Genomic DNA, 26,223 nt, shown 5'->3' with positions numbered 1-26,223 from the left:
CGTTTATGTGCCATGGACTTGTGGTCCTAAACTGCGCTGGTTTAACTGGCGCATAAGCATGTACCATGTGAGCAATGATCAGGCTCGAACTATCTTGTTCCCTGGGTCCTGCACTGAACTGTTGCCTTGATAATTAACGACCATCAAAAAAAGTGACTAGGCTATAATGCAGAGATTTCCAAATCTTTATTAACAGAACCCTAGTCAGATAAGACAAGAATTGGAATCAGCACATATTTGGCATATACTAGTCAGACGTATATATTAATTTTAGATAAAACAATCACCTGTTCAGAATAATAGAACTTACACTAAGTGACTTCAAATTGATATTACGAACTGATAATTATGAACTTCATAATAATTATCTTTTAACAACTTTTGAAGACTATTTGAAGATAGGAGTATTTATTTGGTAAAATATCTCTTGGTCCAGTGGTCGTGAGGTTTCACTTACCTGTATTCATCCCCTCTCTCTACTAATAGAGCGGTGCCCCCTGATTCTGAGCTGTAGCCAGGTGAGGTGAGGAGCATGCCTCTCATACCCAAGGTGAGTTGGAGGATTGTCCCACATTACGGACAGGGTGATCTGGTGCTAACACCCCAAAGGGCTATGATAAATTTAGCTCTTCTTTGATAGGTAACCATGTCTAATATGTATTGTGTTATCTTTTTCTCTGTTTGTTCATTGTAGCAGTAGCAAAGTTATTAATGGTCCTGAGGAAGCAGTAGATACCAGTCGGATCAATAAATCTGCAGAAACATGTCGACCTGATACTCTATCCAGTAGATATTTGTTAGAAACTACTGTCTCTTTGCACTTACAGTCGGCACTTGTTATACGACGTATTTCTGCCTACGGAATGTCGGGAGTTGTAGTTCCTTGAGGATTCTCGTACTCGAATGGTAAATGCGCACACGCAACACTCATGTTTGCACTAAACCTTGTTTTTTATAGAAAATACAGGATGTGTTTATAAATCGTAGCATGTCCTGATTTTTTGAATGGTGCGGAACAAATGGAATGAAGTGATTTCAGAATACATGGTTGCTTCAGAAACAGTCGGGGATATGTCGTAGAAGACATATTAAAATGGCATAAGGTAACAGACTCTAAAGATGATATAATTCAGACATCTCGTTCAGTCCTGTGACTGCTGAGTTGTGTTTCAAAATCAGGGTCGCTTCCCGAGAAGATAGTTTTGCCTCCAGGTCACCTCCTCGTGGGTCGGGTTCCACCTTGGAAATGACTGTCCATTTCAGATCATTTTCTGTGTGTGAATGGTCTATCCAATGTTGCACCAAAGGTGCAGTGAGGATGTTTTTTTTGATTCGCGATCTATGTTGGTTTATTCGTTGTCTGACTCTTGGCTCGTTTTTCCTATGTAGAGCCTATTGCATGGACAAAGGATGCCATAAATCACAAACTTTGTTTTGCAATTCGTAAATCTGGAATGTCTCCAACTGATGTCATTATGTTGGAACAGATCTCCTTCAAACGTCAGCGAACAAGATACACATGTCCAGCATTGATGGTGCCCTGTAATAGGTGGAAGATTCATATATTCTCTAAGAGATTGGGGTTTCTGTTTCGGCATTGCTGCTCTGACTATATGATTTGCCACACATTTGTCCTTTTTGAAGGCAAAAAGCGGTGTTTCTGCCAGACGTCCATCCAAGTCCTTGACCAAGCGCCAGTTTTTACAAATTTCTCTTTTTAACCAGTTAGATGTTGGGCAAAATGTAGATACACATACTATTCTGTTTTGGTCATTTTTGGCTTTTTTTATCAAAAGGGTCTCTCTGGGTGTCCACCACGCTCTTTTTAAAGCGCGTTTCAATAATTTGGCTGGATATCCTCGGGATAATAACCTTTCTCTCAGGGCATTGGCGTGAAACATATATTCATCTTTGAACGTGCAGTTTCTGTGTATAGGCAAAAATTGTCCCAGTGGAAGGTTTTCTTTAAGACTTCTCGGGTGGTAACTTGAGAAGTGTAAAGTTTGTTACGGTCTGTTTCTTTTTTGTATAGAGTTGTGACCAGAACTCCATCTGTGCAATATATTTCCACGTCCAAAAAAGGCAATCGGTATTTGGAGTGTTGTACACAAAATTTTATGTTTTACGTCCTGTTATTAAGCCATTGATGAAACGCCGAACGTTGTTCCTCCGTTCCTGACCAAGTAAAAAAGACGTCATCTATGTATCGGAGCCACCCTCCGATCCATTGTGAAAAAGGGTTGTTTTCATAGATGAATTTGTCCTCAAATTTACTCATAAACAGGCCAGTTCAGGGGCGAAGGGGCAGCCCATCGCCACTCCGCGAGTCTGAAAGTAAAAGTCTTCCTGGAATTCAAAGAAATTCTTTTTAAGGGCAAGTTTGGCCAAATCAAGGATAAATTCTGTTGGCACCTTCATTGGTCTTTCTCTCTTGTTTAGGAAAAACCTAAGTACTTCCAGTCCTTCCTCCTGGGGGATCTGGGTGTATAGAGATGTAATATCCATACTTACTAGGTAGTCCTTATTTTCTTCAAAAGGTAAATCACACAGCTTGTTGATGAAGTCGGTGGTATCTTGTAGGAAAGATTTGACTTCAGTCATAAATGGTTTTAGGAAAAAAAAAAATCAATGAATTTGAAAACAGGCTCAAAGAGTGAATCGCATCCAGAGACAATAGGTCTCCCAGGTGGTTGCTTCTCATCTTTGTGTACCTTGGGTAACGCGTAGAATAGAGGTACACACGGGTGTTTATTTTTAAGATACTCGGTTTCTTTTTTACCTAAAAATTCTTGTTCAGACGCTTGATCTACAATCGCGAATAGTTCTCTTTGTAGTTCCTGGGAAGGATCCTTATCTAATTTTCTGTAACAGCCGTTATCAGAGAGTTGTTTATTGATCTCAGTTATATAGGCATCGACTCCCCAGATGACAATGGAGCCGCCCTTGTCCGCTTGTTTGATTATTATATTTTTGTTGTTGGCAAGCGATTGAAGAGCATCTTTTTGTCCTTTTGAACGGTTTTGTTTGATGAAACATGATTTTTTCTTTTTTTCAGTTGAAATAGCAGACAGCATCGTTTTCTCAAAAGTTATAACCTCTTTCGGTAGCTTACTGGTTGGAGGGCAAAATTTTGATTTTTTCTTGAGACCTGTGGTTTCAGAATTAGATGGTTGTGTCTGATCTGTAAAAAATGTCGTCAATCTTATTTTCCGGCAGAATTCAATAAATTCCAATTTGAGTCTGATGAAATCTGTACTCCTAATAGGTAAAAGAATCATCATTTGTACCCATTAGGAGTACAGATTTCATCTCCAGAGTTATTCTGTACATATGAAGAGACCACTGGTTCTAACTCGGGGCCACTCTATGTTGCAGAGTCCTGTGTTCAGAATTTAAATCGGATAGGTCTCCTCGTTTTTCTTATTCACCAAACGAAGTGTGGACCACATGTTTTAATCAAATATCAGCGTTCAGCTCTTCTAGTCGTCTTTCTGTCGGCACAACAATGGCATTATAGAGTGGCCCCGAGTTAGAACCAATGGTCTCTTCATATGTACAGAATAACTCTGGAGATTGAGCATTAAGGATGTCCTGATTGAATCAAGTGCTCATTCCACCTTTTTAGGTCTCGCGCCTGCGATGCATATGGCGAAGCCATATGCCATCGCGCAGGCGCGATACTAATGCTGTCGGGTCTGCTTCCCAGGAGACAGGAGATGTCACGCGCACGCTCTGGAAAGCGATCGGCGCCGGCCGCGCGCGTGCGTTTCCCAATCTCCTGTCTCTCTGGGAAGCACACAAGCATGCCCAGCAAGCCCCGCCAAGGTAACTTTGAAATAATCTTTATTTCTTGTTTTCTATTCTAACTGGTCAGCATGTTCTTTCACAACCGTATCCTTCTCTGCATATTTCTGTCCGTGGGGCTACAGAATGCCAAACATCGGAGGTTTATAGCCTTTCCTAGTTTCTCTTAACTTCTTCCCACACACTTCAGCCTTTCGTCCTGCCTAAGCCGCTCACACTTTTACCCTGCCTCCCCCTCCGCCCATCACAACATTCTTGCAGGTCTCCCCCTTTCACCACTGTCAGCCATGCCCTACGGCTCCACCCGGGCTCCCTCTACTCAACCACACATCCTTCGACCATTGGACAGTTCCACTCCTCCCCCCACCCCTTAACACTTTCCAACCGCTCATTCCTCCCCAAGTAGTCACTCCTCCGCTTTTCATCCCTCAATTTGTGCACTCACCCATCAGCCCTCCGCAAACATCGGAGGTTTATAGCCTTTCCTAGTTTCTCTTAACTTCTTCCCACACACTTCAGCCTTTCGTCCTGCCTAAGCCGCTCACACTTTTACCCTGCCTCCCCCTCCGCCCATCACAACATTCTTGCAGGTCTCCCCCTTTCACCACTGTCAGCCATGCCCTACGGCTCCACCCGGGCTCCCTCTACTCAACCACACATCCTTCGACCATTGGACCGTTCCACTCCTCCCGCCACCCCTTAACACTTTCCAACCGCTCATTCCCCCCAAGTAGTCCCTCCTCCGCTTTTCATCCCTCAATTTGTGCACTCACCCATCAGCCCTCCGCTCCCTCCTGCAGTCCCCCATCCACTTATCGCTCTCACCTCTGCACCCACCTCTCTCACTTTTCTTAACTGCTTCTCCTAATCATCTCGCCTCCTCTCTCTCCATTCTACCCGTCAATCACCCGACCAGGACTCTCGCCGGTCTATCAGTCAGTCCCTCACCTATCCACCGATCCCTCACCCATCTACCCTTACGGTGTCTATTACTACCCCAAACATCTCTTCCCCACCCGCTTGTTTCTTTCTCAACTCATCCACCTCTACCTCCGCACTGTCCCAATCCGAACTCCTCGGCCACTGTTCTTTATTTCTCTCACTCATCCGTCCGGTTCCTTTCCCTCTCCTGGTACCTCACACTATTGTTACTTTCTTAACTCTGCGCACTGTACCCCATCTCCAGCCTCCGCACCCCGCTCCTATATGTCACATCCACCTCACTATTGTCTTCCTCTCATCTTTGCACCCTCTTCTCATCACTCACCCTCCACCCATCTCTCACTTTCACCCTTTCCCGTTTCTCATCACCTCCAACCTCTTCTCACCCCTCCGCCCTGTTCCCACCTCACACCCTCCACTTTGTTTTGATCACTCACCCCTGCCCCCCCCCCCTGTTCCTATCTCTCACTCACCATGATTATGCTTGTTTTTCTTTCTGCTGCATGGTGGTGGGCACGCCCAAGGGGTTACGTAAAAAAGACCATGCCCTTCCAGAACCCTCACCATTGGAGCTGTCTTATAAGTAACGGCGACAGGGTTTCACGTTTTATCTGAAATGTCTCCTTAGAAAAAAAAACACATCTGTAGTGGACCAGAGGCGTGATACGCCCACTGCGGAGATCTTTGTGGTCACACCTACAGGCTCCAACCCTTTAAAACACATGTGTGGGGGACTTTCAGCCACAGGTTCCAACGCAGGTAAAACATCTGAGCGGGTAGCCCCATCTACAGTGTGCAAGTAGCATGTTACAATGCGAGTCACTGCTCAAAGTTTCATCTTACCTCAGTTGATAAAATAAGCACTACTGCGTTGATTGGTAAAACCGGTGGCTATACACTATTTACGAAGGTTAGGTAGGAAACTGCAAAATCGGCGGCAGTGGCTCGCGCAGAATCAGTTTTTTAGGTGTATCTATATTACTTTGATATATTATGTTGTCAAAAAATCGAAAATAAACACGTTTTCCTATAAATGCATTTCTCTACCTACCAGCAATCAAGCAGTTGTTTTCCAGTCTCTGTCACCGTGTTCATATAGGGCAGTCGTAACCTATGTAAACCCATTGATTTTATTTTTGTTTAAATGTAAATCATTCCATGTCAAGCCGTGTGCTTCCAGCCTGCAGGCGGCTGCACCGCTCTGCGACCAGACGTTTGAAGCCCATGTTTTGGGCCAAGCAGAACCCCGTCACATTTAAACACAGCCACGTTTATTGGAAATAAATAAAACAACAGAATGAGTCTTGTGACCCTAGAACTGGATGTACAGACGATTCAAGGGCTTCCAAGGGGTTTATAATCCTGCAGTGCCGGTCTAAATCTAGCTGCTATGAAGTGCAAATGCGTCATTCATGCTGAAGTAACCAGGGCCTTCCACACATTGGACACTGCGCTGCCTCACACACACTGCGCTGCCTCACACACACTGCGCTGCCTCACACACACACACACACTGCGCTGCCACACACACACACACTGCGCTAAATCACACACACACACACACTGCGCTGCCTCACTCACACACACACTGCGCTGCCTCACACACACACTGCGCTGCCTCACACACACACTGCGCTGCCTCACACACACACTGCGCTGCCTCACACACACACTGCGCTGCCTCACACACACACTGCGCTGCCTCACACACACACTGCGCTGCCTCACACACACACTGCGCTGCCTCACACACACACTGCGCTGCCTCACACACACACTGCGCTGCCTCACACACACACTGCGCTGCCTCACACACACACTGCGCTGCCTCACACACACTGCGCTGCCTCACACACACACTGCGCTGCCTCACACACACACTGCGCTGCCTCACACACACACTGCGCTGCCTCACACACACACTGCGCTGCCTCACACACACACTGCGCTGCCTCACACACACACACTGCGCTGCCTCACACACACACACTGCGCTGCCTCACACACACACACTGCGCTGCCTCACACACACACACACACTGCGCTGCCTCACACACACACACTGCGCTGCCTCACACACACACACTGCGCTGCCTCACACACACACACTGCGCTGCCTCACACACACACACTGCGCTGCCTCACACACACGCTGCCTCACACACACGCTGCCTCACACACACACTGCCTCACACACACACTGCGCTGCCTCACACACACACTGCGCTGCCTCACACACACACTGCGCTGCCTCACACACACACTGCGCTGCCTCACACACACACTGCGCTGCCTCACACACACACTGCGCTGCCTCACACACACACTGCGCTGCCTTACACACACACTGCGCTGCCTTACACACACACTGCGCTGCCTCACACACACACTGCGCTGCCTCACACACACTGCGCTGCCTCACACATACTGCGCTGCCCTCCCTCACACACACTGCGCTGCCCTCCTTCACACACACTGCGCTGCCTCTCACACAGCGCGCTGCCTCTCACACAGCGCGCTGCCTCTCACACAGCGCGCTGCCTCTCACACAGCGCGCTGCCTCTCACACAGCGCGCTGCCTCTCACACAGCGCGCTGCCTCTCACACAGCGCGCTGCCTCTCACACAGCGCGCTGCCTCTCACACAGCGCGCTGCCTCTCACACAGCGCGCTGCCTCTCACACAGCGCGCTGCCTCACACAGCGCGCTGCCTCACACAGCGCGCTGCCTCACACAGCGCGCTGCCTCTCACACAGCGCGCTGCCTCTCACACAGCGCGCTGCCTCTCACACAGCGCGCTGCCTCTCACACACACACTGCGCTGCCTCTCACACACACACTGCGCTGCCTCACACACACACACACACTGCGCTGCCTCACACACACACACACACTGCGCTGCCTCACACACACACACACACACACTGCGCTGCCTCACACACACTGCGCTGCCTCACACACACTGCGCTGCCTCACACACACTGCGCTGCCTCACACACACTGCGCTGCCTCACACACACTGCGCTGCCTCACACACACTGCGCTGCCTCACACACACTGCGCTGCCTCACACACACACACACTGCGCTGCCTCACACACACACACTGCGCTGCCTCACACACACACACACACTGCACTGCCTCACACACACACACTCCACTGCCTCACACACACACTGCGCTGCCTCACGCACACACTGCGCTGCCTCACGCACACACTGCGCTGCCTCACGCACACACTGCGCTGCCTCACGCACACACTGCGCTGCCTCACACACACACTGCGCTGCCTCACGCACACACACTGCGCTGCCACACACACACACTGCGCTGCCTCACACACACACACTGCGCTGCCTCACACACACACACACTGCGCTGCCTCACACACACACACTGCGCTGCCTCACACACACACTGCGCTGCCTCACACACAGTCACACTGCGCTGCCTCACAAACACAGTATGGAGCCACACACTGCTGTGTGTCACTCACACTGTCCTATCACACACACTGCGCTGTTACACACACACTGCCCTATGACACACATACTACACTGCCTCACACACACTGCGCTGCATCACGCACACACTGCCCTGCTACACATTGCACTGCCTCACACACACTGCGCTGCCTCACACACACTGCGCTGCCTCACACACACTGCGCTGCCTCACACACACTGCGCTGCCTCACACACACTGCGCTGCCTCAACACACTGCGCTGCCTCAACACACTGCGCTGCCTCAACACACTGCGCTGCTTCAACACACTGCGCTGCTTCAACACACTGCGCTGCTTCAACACACTGCGCTGCTTCAACACACTGCGCTGCTTCAACACACTGCGCTGCCTCACACACACTGCGCTGCCTCACACACACTGCGCTGCCTCACACACACTGCGCTGCCTCACACACACTGCGCTGCCTCACACACACTGCGCTGCCTCACACACACTGCGCTGCCTCACTCACACTGCGCTGCCTCACTCACACTGCGCTGCCTCACTCACACTGCGCTGCCTCACACACACTGGGCTGCCTCACACACACTGGGCTGCCTCACACACACTGGGCTGCCTCACACACACTGGGCTGCCTCACACACACTGGGCTGCCTCACACACACTGGGCTGCCTCACACACACTGGGCTGCCTCACACACACTGTGCTGCCTCACGCACACACACACTGCGCAGCCTCACACACACTGCACTACCTCACACACTGCCTCACACACACTGCACTACCTCACACACTGCCTCACCCACACTGCACTACCTCACACACACTTCACACACACTGCACTGCCTCACACACACTGCACTGCCTCACACACACACTGCGCTGCCACACACACACACACACACACATTGCACTTCCTCAAACACACACACGCTGCCTCACACACACACGCTGCCTCACACACAAACACTGCCTCACACACAAACACTGCCTCACACACAGACACTGCCTCACACACAATGCGCTGCCTCACACACACACAATGCGCTGCCTCACACACACACAATGCGCTGCCTCACACACACACAATGCGCTGCCTCACACACACACAATGCGCTGCCTCACACACACACAATGCGCTGCCTCACACACACACACTGCGCTGCCTCACACACACACACTGCGCTGCCTCACACACACACACACACACACTGCGTTGCCTCACACACTGCGCTGCCACATAATTACCCAGCTCTCAATGCAACATACACTCCAAATACCACTCAGTGCCACATAATTATATGCTACATAGTTACACTGCACTCAATGCCATATACACTCCAAACAATACGACTCAGTGCCACAAAATTACATATTACATATTTACACTGCACTCCATGCAACATACACTCCAAATACTACTGAGTGCCACATAATTACACACCACATAATTACACTGCACTCAATGCAACATTCACTCCAAATCCCACTCAGTGCCACATAAGTACACTCTACTGAATGCAACATACACTCCCCATATTACCACTCAGTGCCACGTAATTACACCCCATATAATTACTCTTCTCAATGCAACGTAAATACACTTCACATAATACCACTCAGTGCCGTATAATATGCTACATAATTACACTGCACTCAATGCAACATACACTCCAAATACCACTCAGTGCCAGATAATTACTCTACTGAATACAACATACACTCCCCATATTACCACTCAGTGCCACGTAATTACACACCATATAATTATTCTTCTCAATGCAACGTAAATACACTTCACATAATACCACTCAGTGCCGTATAATTACACACCTCATACTTACACTACTCAATGCAACATAAATACACTCTATCTATCGCACTTACTCTATCTATCGCCATCACTCTATCTATCTATCGCCTTCACTCTATCTATCACTTCGCCACAGCATCACTCAGCACCACCACAGCATCACTCATGGGAAATACAACATCAGTAGGCACTACCACAGCATCAATGAACGCCACAGCATCACTCGTTGCCACCACAATATCACTCAGCGCCACCACAGCATCAATCTGTGCAACCATTCAATAACTGGTTCAAATATGTTCTCTCAATGTTTCAAGCTTTATTACAAATGTCATAAAAAGATGTTAATATTTCACTTCTGTTCTTGGATTTGTCAAAATGAAATACAATTAACAATCTTCACAATTTTTTTTACAAAAGTTTAAGCTATTGCTATTATAAATTACAATAACTTTTATTTAAGTATTAATTATTAAAAAATGTAAAAGCCATTGTTATTTGAAATATCAATACATCTAAGTCACGTAAATACAACACATATTGCATTACAAATGCTATAGGTGTCACATTTGCAAACGTTAGAACTATTGGCATTGTAAATGACAAAGCTATTAAATTTGCTATTTTCAAAACCAACACATAAATAAAAAATGTGTCATTTACAATACCAATAGCTCAAACTTTCCTAATGCGAGACCTATTGCATTGCAAATGCTTGTTCGCTATTGCAATCGTGGTTAACGCTATCCTACAACTACAATCATCTCCTCGCTCCAGATGAATTGGATTAAAGAGTAAGCCTTGGGAACGTGGGAATAAGCACCACCCCCATCGTCTGGAAGGGGTCATCTATGATCCCAAGTTACCCCTTTTTTGTCCTGAAGACTCGCATGGCTCAGGCTTAAATGACCGACAGGCCGTAAAGAAGAGTTGAAACGTCGACGCATTTAGTTAAAAACCTGGACCAGTTTTTTCTTACTGTATATTGATGTGCAGACATTTTTGACACTGATGAGTCATGAACATTTAATAGTAGCCCTAAAAAATGTGTCCCACCCTGGCCAGGTTGAACAGTACGGTCAATTGATTTATCGTCTGTTGTTTAATCAATTATTATGAATATCTTATGTCACAATATTTTTCAGTGAATTCCTTTCCTCCTTAACTTTTGTTATATAATTTAACTCAATGTTTGCAATGATTAACATGTTGACCTTGGTAAATTAAATAATTCTCAAGGTTGGATATTTTGTGTTGCTGTTGCCCTTTTTAGTAATTTGAATAATTTGCTGTTATGAAGAATGAAAAACATTTATTTGAATAGAGCTAATCTTGAGTGACATGCTCCTGAACCTTGTTGACTCAAAAAAAGTGATTGATTAATTCAACTACTATAAAATATAGAGGTCTTGGACCATTTTTATATATCGCAGTCAAGCAACACAGTCGAGGGCCTAATTGTCACGGAAGACCAGCCCCAGCCTACCCCCTCGCATTTTATGGAGTTAGAAGACAGCAAAGCAACTCCCATTACTCCAGTCGAAAAACTCAAACATAGGTTGTCAAAAAGGGAAAAGAAAAAAAAGAAAAAAAGACTACGGAAGAGTCGGAATAAACATACAATAGAAACTAAAATACAAAACTCCAGAGGCCCGGTGGATACTACTCGTGACCAAGTACAAGAGCAGCAGCTCCCTTCAGGCGCAAACCTGTACCTGAACCCCGTACCACAAGCTCCGACTCCCCAAAAAGATCCCTGGCAACAAAATACCTACCAAGAGGGAGGACCTCATGGACGTGTATCGTTTTTAGAGCATCCAGTGCAAGCAGAACCCGAACTTGAGACATTACCAACACTTCCGCCTGTACCAGTTACATCACGATTGGGAACTGAAAATCCCTAGACACCATCTTCAATAGTTCATCATTAGAGGAGCATAATCCTCACGCCCTGCAATGCATAGTCACCCAGCCTGTCCATCAAAATCCCTTAAAAAGCTCCAGTAGCAATCCACAAGCATCGTCGAGAAGAGTATTTTTTGTCCACTCATCATCCAAGCACCAACACGAGCCGTCTTCACTATGCGCCGCCACAAGCAAAATCACACAGATTTCCATTGAAAATTCAACGAAAATGAAGTCTCCAATGAACGACAATGCTCTTAAGCAGTTAAACACCAATGCTGGTTCCACATTACTGCTAACCCTGGAGTACATCTCAAGAGGCCCTCGCGATATTTTAAATCGCAGAAGCATATTAAGACTCTTCAAATCCATCCCAGACCTGAGCACCGTGCAGTCTAATGATATAATCTCCATCCAATTTATTCCATCATCAGGCACCAGCGCGGGCGAAACAACCCAATTAATATTAGCCACCCCAGCCATCCGAGAATTGGTTCAGTCAAAAGCAGACCAATTCAAAAATGGGGGCATAATATCCTCGTTTAGTGCCACTTGCTACCCATCAGTTTTGGAGACTAATCAGGACCAGGCACCCAGTGTAAGTCCGGCCCCATTTTCAGTATTAAAAACAGCGAGGAGTCGTTCTCCGAAAGCAATACAGATGTACAAACCAAGTCAGCAAAACTCTGCAACAGGTGATTGGTCCTGGCTCCCGGGGGCCCTAGCTAGAAGCCAGAATGATTTAAATACTTCCAACCTAGGCATATCAATATGCTCGTGGAACAACAATGGCCTAGGACAAAAAATTAAATCAGCAGCTACTAGCGCCTTCCTAAAGGAACACGATATCATTCTACTGAAGGAAACCTGGGCAGTGGACAATACACCAATAGAAGGCTACCTAGAATTTGCATTGTTTGCAATACGACAGTCCAAGTTTGGTAGACCTAGTGGTGGTCTAGTAATTTATGTATCAACCAAACTATCTCAGCACATTAAGCAGCTGAAATTTAAGGAACATTGACTCAGTGGAATATTAATGGGAAGCGGACAGACTGGAAGCCAGCTACTACTTCTTAACATTTACATATCCCCGCGCACCTCAGAGAAAAAGTCCAAATTGAATAGCCTGACCAATAACTTATGCAATTTGCTTAGCGAGTATGGTAGCATACCGACCATAATCACAGGCGATTCAATACAAACCTTTATAGTAATCTTATCGAGGATCCGGAGTCCACTCTGCAAATGGTTCCATCACACCTAGTCTCACAGTCAATTCCCATTGACAATAGACCATCAAAATTGGGGGAGTACGCAGTTACCCAGCTCAGCAACATTGGTTATACTGTCCTGAATGGACGTTTCCCCATAGATAAACCCCCAGCTTGGACACAATCTGATTGCCGAAACTTTTCCTTACTGGATTTTTCGCTAGGGAGCCTAGAAATTCTTCCATTGATTGAGAATTACTATATTGCACCACAAGGTGATAGCGACCACCGGCCTCAAATAATAACAATACTTACGAAAGCCCCACGCCACGAGGAGTTAGCTTATACCCACGGAGGCACCTATACAGAGAATTTAAAACGATTGAAATGGTCAGCCAGCATGGCCCCAACTCTGATGGAAAAATGTAGAGCACTGCTAAATCAACAACTAGACATTGATTCCACAGCTATTAGTACCTGGGCAAATGTTACCAACCAATTGTTACATGCAGTACCCGCAAAGAGGAAAACAGAGCAGCAGATATTTCAATCACATATTTCATCAGCAACAAAAAAACTAAAGCTTCGCAGAAATCGAGCCCTTCGTCAATCAAGGAAGAGCCCAGACAATAAAACAAAATTTCTCAATTATAAGCAAGCTCAAGCAGCCTTCAAGTTCGCCATACGTAGGAAAAAACGAGAAGCCTCCGATCAATTTTGGTTGAAGCTTTTCCATGAAAGCAGGAATTCAAATTCAAAGCAATTTTGATCCCTGGTGAACAGGAGCCAGCGAGGCGGAACTGGCCATGGCAACGCAACCATCAATGCAGACGAATGGATTTACTTTTTGTCTTCCCATTTTAAGATCATCCATTACAAAGATAATTGTCCTACTTCGCCAAGCATAAATAACACAACAAGATTTTCGTCTGAGTTTGCTATTCAAATACGGCCGCAGCCAAGCCCCTTACCCATTAGCACACTTGAAGAGCCCGTCCACACAAGTAGGAATATCACCGATTCTCTTACTGAAAAGCTAACAGTGACATCCGAAGGAATAAAGCACAGGATCCTGCGCTCTATAAAGAAAGCCAGGGCTGATGGCGCGCCAGGTCCAAACTGTCTCCCCCAGGCACTGTTCAAAACAGAAGCCGAATTCTGATCAGAGCACTTGACCCCCCTGTTTTTGGAATGCCGATCAAACTATGACGTTCTTGACTCCTGGAGAGGTACAATCATCCATCCCATTTACAAGAACGGGAAGAGAAATAACCCTAGTAACTATCGAATGATAGCCCTACTTGACATGGAGTCTAAATACTATGCCAGTATTCTACTGGAAGATCTCCTGCCCTGGGCTAACGAAACAAAACACCTCCCCTTCAATCGAACAGGTTTCGTGGCTAAATCCGGAAAAACAACCAACCTACTGACATTATCTGTCCTAATAGAGAAAGCTACTGTGCAACAAATTCAACTGCACTGTTGCTTCGTGGACTTTAAAGCAGCCTTTGACCACGTGCCTCGGGACATATTGTGGCAAAAACTAAAAGGCTGGGGAGTACCTCAGTCCTTGTTACTAGCTATAGTTCAACTCCACTCCAAAACGTGGATAAAAATCAAGTTGGGTGAAGGCTCCAACATTTCCAGGAAGATTGAGACCAGCAGTGGAGTAAAACAAGGTTGCGTACTGGCCCCACTCCTTTTTAACCTGTTCATATTGGACCTTTCACCAATCCTTGACGCCGTTAATTGTCATCCCCTCAATTAGATGGAGTACGAATCAGTAACCTCCTATACGCTGACGACCTGGTGCACACGAAGGTGGGCGTACATTGGCTACTTGACAAACTGCTCCCCTACACCGAAAACAACCTTTTAGAGTTAAATCTATCAAAAACAAAAACAATCACCTTTGGGAAACCTAAGAAGTTGCCTGGAGGGTGGTACTTCAATAACGTAAAAATTGATCCAACACCTCACTATAAGTACCTGGGAATATTGTTTGATTCCAGAAGCTAATTTGCTAGGCAAAAAGAAGCGCTGAGAACCAAAGCTCTGGCTCTAGAGGCTGCAGCAACAAAATTGTCAAAAAAACGATTAGGTCCCAGCTTTATCCCACTGCTAAAAGTGATAAAGGCAAAAACACCTAACTCCCTGACGCATGAAGGGAACTACAAACACTCTTCTAAAAAAAAAAAAAAACTGACAACTAAAATCTTTAACCCCTTCAGCGCGGCGCGAATTCTCGCAATGTGCTGAAGGTTCTATTGAGCCAACGGACTCATGACGGAACGGTTCCGTTACGAGCACAGGCCAACCGACGCTCATGAGGGAACCGTTCCGTCATGAGCACCGAAGGGGTTAAACGTGCATTCCATCTTCCGAACTCAGCATCACCGGCACAAGTCCGCCTGGAATTTGGCTTACTTGATCACCATGGCGTAGAAGCTGGGGCGTTCATAAAGTTTTGCAATAGATTGCGTCGAGCCCGTGAAGATTCACTGGAGGCCAGACTTTGGCAAGAAATCCAGAAAAGTCAAGCCAGCCATAAATATCTGCTCCACTTGGAGCACAGTTTACAATTACATAGCATTAAGGATTTTTGGGGAACAACCCCCCCCCCAGTCTGCATTAAAGCTAGCTATCAAGAAGAGCACTAGGTTATGGTCCTTTCATTCAGACAGGGCAACGCTGTCAAAAAGGAAACACGCCTGGGCAGTAATCACTAACTTTAACCCAGGAGTAGAATCCCTTCATCTATCAACTACCACGGCACTTTACCTGAAACGAAAGTTCCTGGCACTGAGGTTGGGTGAATGGTCCTTTTTGAAAAATCTTCCAGAATGGCACCGGAAAGACAGCAACACCCAATGCAGGCTGTGCGGTTACCACACCGAAGGGTTGGAATACATAGTCTGCTTATGTCCAACAATGCTTACCTCTAGACGCTTATTATTGCGAGAAGAATGGATAAGACTTGGAATTCGATCTTGCCGCCAAGCCATAATAGCAGCCTTTAACCCGGATAACAAAGCTGAATATCGGGTTAACAAAATTAGTAACTAAAGCACTAAGCCAGTTGGACGTTATCAGGGCCGCTACCCCTGTCCTGTTAGAGCTGAGGGAAACCTCATTAATAGATATACACCAATGCCTTGTCGGCTATCAACAAATTGCGGATTCAAACTTGGTCCACGACACTTACAACACCAGTTAAGAACCTAAGTAGAGTTTTAAGCAAAATGTTACTCCAAAAAAAAAAAATTATTTTATGATCACGATGCATGTTTTTATATTGTAAGGTTTTTAATTTACCAACAAAGTTTATTATTAAGTCACTCTTCCAGCCAGAAGAAACCTGCCAGCCTTGAATATCTGCTACTTGCGGATGAGGTTGAAGTTACCTCCAAGTTATTCCAACCACAGTCCTGGATTAAGGCAAACCAGGCCTTCTCACTGAGTAAAACAACCATTTGCACAAGTCCTCCTTTTTGCACAAAGCACTTTCCCTATTCGGGCAACATGAACTATTTGTATGCTTGCACTGACAACATCCAAAGCAGGACAATCATTTTTACTACTATCGAAAACAACCCTTGGACAGGCTCTCCTTCTGCACAAACAAACTAGCTGGTGGCCCCAGGAGGGAAAATGACAATCCATCTCATGTTTTTACTAAAAAGCCTCTTGCCCACTGCACAAAGAAGGACTCCAATATCTTAGCCGACAGACTTGGACACTGAACATCTCCTGCTCCCGATCTGGCTAGGACGTTTTATCACTTTTATTGAATGTATTTATCTCACTCGATTTATATTGTAATGATTTTAATTAATCGAACAATAAAGTTTGCTTGCAGTAAAAACAGAGCAGACTGAATGGAGTGACACACAAGTGTGGCACAGGGTACATGCAATTAATATGTTGTTGTTGCTATGCACATAAGCTTTGAGTAAGGAACATATAGCAGCCAATAAACATTGAACATACATGCACAAGTTCAATGACACCACTAAATCTGAACTCTTAAAGCAGCACAACACACTAAATCATAGCCCACTCATGGATTACGCCATTAGTTTGGTTAAAGGGATACTGTGGGCACTAAGAAAACAGCATACTCAATCACCTCACATACATACTTCTAGCTGGGAAAATACATCCCATTTTTTCAGGTGATATGCTTTTCAAGTGGTAACGATGTGCAGTTAAAAATGTCAAACTCTTCTGCTGAATCCTCCGTGAAAGAAGTGCAAGACACAACAGGCTCGGTTGAGCTGACAGGGTGAAATGCTCAACTGAACTACAACAGTCCAGGGCAACAGAGAATACTAGTGTCCTACTCAGAGACATATACATGAACAAGTAACTAATACAGTAGTTCTTACAGTAAGTGAAAAATCACAATGCCTACTAACCACTATTAGACACAGCTAAATATATAAACGAAAACAACATAGAGTTTACATCAACTCATCTGTTTATCCAACTAAACCAGAAGTCAGCCTACTGTCTGTCAACATCTTCAAGGCAGTTGTGTGAACATACAAACCCCGACAGCACTGCTTGGTCAACTTGTGTTACACAAATCTCTAACAAAGTAGTTGTATAACAAAACACTGGAGCCCATCCAATAACTTAGGTTTCACACCTTTACACCCGAAACATTTTACTCACACGAGAGGCTATATTCAGGTAAATGAGCAATTAAAAACCGAATAACCAAAGCACACCTTTGACGACTTGACGTATGAAAGGCTCTAAACATTGACTTGTGTCAGTAAGTGTGACGGTCATCAATGCTGCTCCAACTTGCACCGGAGAAACCAATGGCGGATCTACATTACATTATATAAACGACGACTTCGTGCACTGCAGTATTTACAATAAGTTCTGTTCAGTATTTGCATAGACGTTACATTGCAAAACATGTCTAGTTTGCTGAGTACAAAGTATCAGCAGGAAATTGTGAAAGTGCATCCGGCAAAGACATTGTATTGGCTGTTTTAGTCAACCAGGGGCGCCTCTTAACGGCGTTAAGGCAAATATAAAAGGATTAATGACTGTTTTAATACTGTGGTGCAATTAACAACGCAGTGCAATGAGGTCTCGAAAGCACAAGACTATTAACCAGTGTATCTAAGAAAACAAACGACTTCAAAAGTATGCTGCCTATAATAAGGGGGAACATCTGCACTTAATCGTCACAACTACAAACACAAATGTCTAATCACAGACAATAACATGAGAGCGAAATAAATTTACCTGGATGCCATAGTCCTCCACTGGAGAAGTCATTGTAAGTACCCCCACCATGCCGAAGCAGAGGAAGTTTGCGAGAGATCAGGGGCAGGGGACTGCCACTACAAGGGCCATGACAAGCACTACTGGGCAGAGGGAAATTTTTCTGCAAGAACACCGGCGTCAGCACATCGGACTGGGGTACTGCGGATGGAGGCCTGGCCCCGAGGCGCTCGTCTGCGGTACGTTCAGGTGCTGGGTACTAGTACCATCGGGTACTCCTGCTTACTCTCACTGACACGAACAACTATATATGCGGGCCATCTTTCCATACAAGGGTCTCCTCCTGTTTACCAAATCTCACTGCCTTGGAGGTCCGTTTCTCTCTTTCACACTCCTACGAGCCTCGGTCGATTCAGTTCTTCGAAGCGCCCATTGCTGGGCGATCTTTACCTTCCCCGTTCATTTTCTCGGCTAGAACCATGAAAAAATCAGAAGCGCCGCCGGAATGATTCTCGCGAGAGACTAAAGCGCGCGCCGAGGCCGGTGAGTTGTACGGCGGTGTTTACTTCCTCCACACTGGGACGAGTGACAGTTCTGCTTTCCCGCCATTCAGCAAGGGGGCGGGTCCGTCCGATTTCTCCCGAGGAGGAGCCTGTCACGCGTCTGCATGACGCAAATCAGAGAGAGGATGGCAACCAGAAAGGGCCATGCATAGAGAGCATCACGTGGGCAGAGAGGTATAAAGCTGGAACACCAAAGGTTCATTTGAAAACCTCGAATCGGAAGGTAGCGATGGGCGCCATGATGCTGGAATAAAATATGTGCATTTGTACTGTTTTTGCATCGAAAGTCTTCAGTTCGTTAAAGAAATGGAGGCGGGCCTTGTGCCTTCTTTTCTCTATTTCAGTATATAACCAGCAACCAGAGCTTTAAATGGAAAAAAATAAGTGCAGGTACTCACCAAAAGGAGCAGTGGGCGGAGTTTAGGGCGGGGCTAAGGAGGAACAAGGGGCGGGGTTAGCTTTTTGACTGTGCCAAGGTTGTATGCACGAAATCTGCATGCATTTTTATCAACTGCCTAAGGATTACATGCTGCCTTAAATCAAACCGGTGGCCTACAGCCCACTGAGCCATCTGTCCAGTACTGGTACTCTTTAACATGCACACGTCACTTTTCTCTTGTAACATACTGTTTGCTACTGTGAGAAGTTGGCCTGATATATGATGCTCACAAATTCTAATGATCACCTTGTATCAGTCCAAACAACCCTTATGGTGATTGGTTGTAAGTCAACCTTATAGACCAGCTATCCTAATGGTAGCATGGACAAAGCAGTCTTAGGCTAAACTCTTTTGGCATGTGAAGCCAGCTGTTTTACCACATATAACCCTGTGAATACCAAATGAAAGGACACCACACAGGTAGTTATGAAAATAAACAAGATATTTATTAACTAACAAACACCTCTGAACTCTTTATGACATCAGAGGGCTAAGCACATGACAAGACTCTTAAGAAAAATACGTTAAGTTGCACAAGTTACAATGTTGCCCTAGGGGCGCAACAAACCATATACTAAGTAAATGGTATAAAGAAGTCGATAGAAGGAATGGAGCTGTCCAGAGGCTGTAGGATCGCTGGGACTATACTACCCTAACTTTAGGTAAGTAATAGGAGGCCCACGGAACGCGTGTGCAGAGAGTGAACTCACACGCGAGATGCGTAACAACGTCTATGGACAGTACAGTTCAAAAAAAGGTGAGTACAGACAATCCTGACTAGTTAGGACTAAAACGACTCTGAAACTGGACACTAGGAGAGTCAATCTACCCTTGAGCACCGAAATGCTCTTGTTACCTCACCCACGGGTGCATAGGTGCGAAGTCGTGTCGGGTTTCTGCGTTGAAGTCTATGGAGCCTGAAAGAAAAGATGCTGCAGGCGACCAGGAGGAAGATGTCCGGTGTGATCCAAGGGTGAATCAGGAATGCTGAAGACCTGAAAGCAGAGGGGACAATGTTCAAAGTCACTCGCCAGTGACTGGAGTGGAACCAGGAAGGAACCAGATGCTGTCGTCGCGATCAGGTGAAGAGTGGATGCTTGACTCTGCAGCCACGTGGACCAGGAGGTGTCTTCGACGACCAGGATGGAGGCACGAGCTGTCCCACGCAGGCTCTCGCTGTCGGCGGTGTTGGTTCCGGATTCGGCGTCAACAGGCCTGGGCAAAGGCAACCCACGCGAAGAGTGGAAAAGGCGTCTGGTGCGGACCAGGAGGGTCCGGGGTGCTTCTCCTTTGCAGGGAAGCAAGGGCCAGTCTGGAGCAACCAGACCAGCAGTGTTGATGTCGTTGATCGTCTTCTAGGAGGCCACTAGCCGGCAAGTGACCAGACAACGCGTCGAGCAGCAAACAGGCAGAAGGGCCCCACGCAGATCTCGTGGATGCTGGAGGGCTGGTCTTCGGTGCACGAGCTGCTCGGGGCTGGGGCTTCTCAATCCCCAAAGCACTTTGTCGAGGTTACCTCAGAAGTCGTGCTGGTAGTGAAGTGCAGTTTCTCCAAGATGGCCGGTCCCACGTGTCTCGTCGCACCCACGGATCTCAGCTGTGCTGCAGATGTGAGTTGAGGTCGGAGAGGTCTGGGAATCCGGGTCTCATCGGGCTCTGAAGTCTGGATCCTCGAGGGAAGACGACAAAGTGAAGCCGCTGGACGCTTGATGGTGCCTGCTTGTGCAGGGTGGACACTCCTTGCCCACAAGGGATATTTCTTCAGTCTTCTGTAGCAGAATGTCGAAGTCCAGAGTTTCTTCTTGTAAGTTTTCAAGTCAGGATTAATCTAATTTGGAATGGGACCAGCTCCTACCTTTATTCTCCTAAAGGGGGCTGTACTATGACTAGGTCCCTCCTATGGGTGGGACCAGGAAGAGGGGTGGTTACACCCCCTATCCTTTGTTCGGTTTCGCACCAGAGCTGGAGCTGGAGTGCCCCAGCAACTGGTTTGAACCGGTGTATGCACAGGGCACCTTGTGTGCCCCAGGCATGTCTCATTCCTTTCAGGCCTGTCCTACCTAATACACAAAATCCTGTCTGGGGTGGTGCTAGCACCTCCCAAGGCAGGAAACCCTTTGTCCAAGCCTCCCTCGCTGGAAGGACTCCCAGCAGCAGGAGGTCAGACTTGTGTCTGTGGTGGCAGCATCCATTTTGTGATGCTGAGGCTCGAGTTAACTTTAACCGGGGTTCACAGTTACATACATGTTGTGTCCCTCTAGAAGGGTGGAATGCTACCCCGTCGCCAGAACTGGCGAGGGGGTAGTATTCCAATTCGTATGACACCTTACTCGACATGTTTTGATAATGCTATGCCAAAGTTAGCAATAACCGCGAGGATTATAATGCACTTAAGAGTATATGGTATAGCGTTATCATGGAAACAGCTAAAGGACTTGGTTCCGAATGCTGCAGACAGGCTCAGCTCCTGCCAGAGCACTATCTCACATAATTCCAAGCACTCTGCCTCCAGGATTGTTAAGGCCTGCCATAGGAGTGACTTATAGGAGTATATGTGTCCATTTTAGGGTTAGATATAGGTATACTATATCTAAAGCAAAGGGTGATTACACCACCTTGCCCCAGCTGGGTTAGCAGCCAGTCGTGTCAGTTTTGAATAGCCAACCAGGGGTGGCATAATACATGCTGCAGTCCCTGGTAGGCCCTGGGTGCACCTATGCCCTGGGTACCTAAGGTACACTGTACAGGGGCTGATAAGGTGACTCAGTATCCAATTAGATAAGTACCTAAGGTACATGGAGTCCATTTCAACAGACAGCAGGAAGCCTGGGGTCCTGGATAGCAGGATCCCAGGCCAACTAAGTCGAAAACCAGCTAAACACTAGGCAAAAAGTTGGGGGTAACCATAGTCAGATATCCACCTTCCTACAGCTACCTCTTACATTTTGTTTGCTTTAGATACTTGCACAAGTGCCACCATTGCCTCATGTAACGTTTGTTCTTGTGCTGGAGTGTCTGCCATTTATTGCAGTACTATACCTCTACTTGTACTTTGTATGCTTTTGTAACCTACACACATATCACTTTTTCCTCCTGTAATGTATCGTTTGCTACCTCTTGTATTTTGTTTGCTCACAATTGTCACTTTTGCCTCATGTAACTTAACGTTTGCTTTTGTAATTTGTTCACTTGTAATTTTCTCCTCATGTATCATTACTGTTCCTATTGTGAAGCGCTCTGACACCTTCGGGTAAAGTCTGCGCTATATAAAAACGCATTAAGTAAATAAAAAGTCTCTCCTAGAACATTTGTAAACCGGAGTTAGGGCCAGAGCTGACAACGTCTGTACTGGGGAACCAGGTGCCAATCTCCACATTTTTTGATTGGTCTTAAGGTCTGTCCAAGTTCGATGAAATAGGAATCAGCGAGTGTGGAAGTGGAAGTGTGCAGGAAAGCAATTCAGATGCGTGGCGACTGTAAAAGCCTTCCCATACGTTCTTTTGTTATGTCCTGAATAGTGCCTCCCACCGCCACCCATTAGATTTTACAGCCCCCTCTTAGCGCCCACTGTGAAAGATCTTTGGATAAGCAAATGACTCAGCAGACACACCCCTGCTCTGATTTACAAAGCAGCTCACGCTGGGTCCTGGTGACGAGCTCAATTGATTGATTCTGTGCAGTTCTTGAAAGGTGCTGCCGTAGTATAACTCGAGGGATAAAGGGAGCGCGCTGCCTCGGTTAAAGACAGATCCCCTTGAGTACCGGTACTCTTTTTCTTCTAGAAAAAAGTGCCGGAACTCAAGGGGAGAAATTGAAAAAGTGCCGGTACTCAGTACCGGTGAGTACCGGCCCATTTAAAGCACTGCCAGCAACCATTTACACCAAATAAAACCGTAAAATAACAAAAGATTTAGTGCATGGGTGCAAAGTTAAGTGATTGCTTATTTGTGACATTACCATGTTTTCAGTTTGCAAATGTGTCTGCATTTATTTTTAGAAATGGATAAATACAGAAAATTTGCTTCTTTTCAGTGACTCTTCGTGCTGTCTTTCATGAATTTAGTCTAACAGCTGAGCAGATGGACAGCATGAGAAATAAAAAAAACGGGATGAAATTTCTTTAAATAATTGCATTTGTCAACATACGTTTTTGGTAAAATGCTAATATTTGCCAGTGGATGTACTGTTATGTAAAATTCGGCAACTTAAATAGATAAAACACGACAGACATCAAAGTATGAGTCCGCGAGACATTGGAAGCAGAGAGAGTGAACGGAAACAGTGAAGGAGATAGAAAGAGAGATGAAAGCAAAGGGATTGATAGATGGAGTGGAAGAGGTAGAAAGAGCATTGTAGAGAAAAAGAAATACAATAATGGGAAAGATGAGGGAAAGAGGACATCTATTAAAAGAGAGACATAGAAGGCTAATAGGTGAGGTAAATTGAGAGGCTAGATAGTGTATGAGAGGTGGGGAAGACAGAGATGAGGGAGTGAGTTGTGAGGCAAAGAGAGAAATGAAAGAGAATGGTGAGGTAGAAAGAGACATGCAAAAGGTAGAGAAAGGTAAGGTATAGATGTAAATGATTTATCTCACATTGTTTTCTCTATAATTACACATACCTTCTCTATGTCTTTCCCTCCCTCATTCCAGAATACCTGTGTGTATTCTGTATTCCATGGTTGATGTTCTATTACAGTCAGTTAGGAGTTTGGTCAGCAGGCGAGGGGTTACTTGCTCCTGTGCTCTTGAATAAACTACTTCTATTTACCTCAAGAAGTGTCCGGAGTGATTTCAACAATTTGGCAACGATCCTCAGCTGACCAGACTGAAGAGAGTACTGTTCCTGGAGACAGCCGATTTCTCTCTACCTTCTTCATGGCTGCAGTTTTCACAGTGAACAGAACCCTTCACCAGATGAACCACATATCGAGGCTTATCTCCCTCCTGCAATCCGCAGAGGAGTAAAATTTGGGAATCGGAAGATTGAATGAATTTGAGCTATTTTGAAGACTGATGACATCATCAACTGTGAGTAGCGCACGTAACCCTGTAGCTGTGTTTGACTCCAGGCAACACTTTTGCATGGTTACGAAAGCGTCATTCAACAACGCTTAACATTCCAAACTACAGCGTCATCTATTCTAGCCCGGCCATCCCACAATTCCTTCACCTCTCACAGATTTTCACCTCCTTCTTGATGGTCGCTCCGCTGCGTGTCAGGCGTGCGTTTCAAGCCTCACGCACGAACATGGGCGGCCATTTAAAAAAAAAAAAACTTTGTCAATACTACGACGGAGCCGTGTATGAACAACGCACTACCAGTTTAGTTCTTGACAGCGCGAATGCGGTGATGCGCACACCTGTGCCTTTAACTCAGCCATTTTAAGGAATTAATTGTCTTACACACTGTTGTGTTTGGGTCTGAGCAATTTAATCGGACTACAGGTATACACTATTAGTGCTCATTTACAACAACATATACAATTTCTCTCTCAAAATGATGTGACATTCTTGTTTGCCTTTATATTTCCATTGAGTCCGTTTTTATCATTATTTATTCTCATCCAGTTCTTCACATCTTCAGTGTATTGGCATTTTTGTGTTTAACCTTACCTGCTGCATAATCTTATTCACACTCATGGCACAACAAGTGGCTGTTACTCTTCCCCTACCATTTTTAAATGAACCAGGTAATCCCCTAATACAGTGGGAGGATTGGGTCATCATTTTTGATAATTATTTAAAGGCTCTTGATGGACAAGAATTTTCAGGAAGACAAAAAAGCAATTTTATTGAGCACTTTAGAAAAGGAAGGTCAGCGAGTATTTAGATTGCTTCCTCAAGCTTTGCAAGCCAATGGGCAGCCTATACCTGATGAATACAAAGAATCCATCTGCAGATTAGAAGTGCGATTCTTGAAAGAAGAGAATCTGGTAATGAATCGTTACAAGTTCTATACACATCGCCAAAAGAGTGATGAATCTATAGATGCTTTTGTAGCCTTCTCAGAGAATTGTCTGTCAAGTGAAAATCTGAAGCCATGAATGACGAACCCATTAGAGACCAACTAATAGTACAATGTAATAACAAAAAGATTCAGGAAATATTATGGGCAGCAAAGAATCCTTCCCTAAAAGTGGCCATTTATCTGGCAAAAGTAATAGAAGAGTCTGAGAGCTGTATGAAAGCAATAGATACACAAAAGAAAAATAAATCCCAGCAAGACGTTTCTGAAGTCTCTGAAAAATGCTGTGGTGGCGAAAGCGAGCCATCCTATGAGGAATCTTTTGCGGTTGTAAAGAACAGACTCAGCCCATTTACCAAAAAGAATACTCCTTCTAGCAAGTTTTGCTCACAGTGCGGCACTAATAGTCACACATCAAAAGCCAGATTCTGTTTTGCTTCTAACAAAGAGTGTCTCAAATGCGGTCGACTAGGACACTTCTGGCGAGTGGTGTGCGATGTGCGTGCACCATGACGAGAGAGAAAAGCCAGATGGCGCCTCTGCTCGTGCCTGTGCTTGTAATCATACACAGTATACCACACAAAAAACTGTGGTAGATTTTTAAAAGCCAACAAACTAAATGCCTCGCAGAGCACCACATGCGCTGGCTCAGGCGAGACCTAAAATACCAAGTTCGGGGACAGAAGTAAATAGCTTCACTGCGATGGTAAAGATCAGAAAAACATTGTTTTTCTTAGAAAACTCTCACCCACCAGGATTGCCCCTTGGTGGCATGCTTCATCATTGGGGTTCATCCCGATCTGCTGCGATAGAGGCGTGCTACAACCAAACAGATTACACTCTGCCTGAGGGCCTGCTTCAG

General features: G+C 45.8%; 1 protein-coding gene across 2 annotated transcripts in view; it reads right to left on the bottom strand.

Moving 5' to 3' along the window:
• Positions 1 to 19,001, bottom strand: part of ATAD5 (ATPase family AAA domain containing 5) — a 413,976-nt gene extending 394,975 nt beyond the window's left edge. For both annotated transcript variants that reach the window (XM_086930884.1, XM_086930885.1), the window contains exon 1: positions 18,414 to 19,001. In XM_086930884.1, the coding sequence (XP_086787010.1) occupies positions 18,414 to 18,464 (51 nt within the window). In that variant the 5' untranslated portion in view covers positions 18,465 to 19,001. The remainder of the gene's footprint in view (positions 1 to 18,413) is intronic.
• Between the last annotated feature and the right edge of the window lie 7,222 nt (positions 19,002 to 26,223).

Source organism: Lissotriton vulgaris, chromosome 7 (genome assembly GCF_964263255.1).
Source record: "Lissotriton vulgaris chromosome 7, aLisVul1.2, whole genome shotgun sequence".
NCBI lineage: Eukaryota > Metazoa > Chordata > Amphibia > Caudata > Salamandridae > Lissotriton > Lissotriton vulgaris.
The sequence above is the reverse complement of the archived record's forward strand: the minus strand, read 5'-3'. Positions and strand labels throughout refer to the sequence as shown.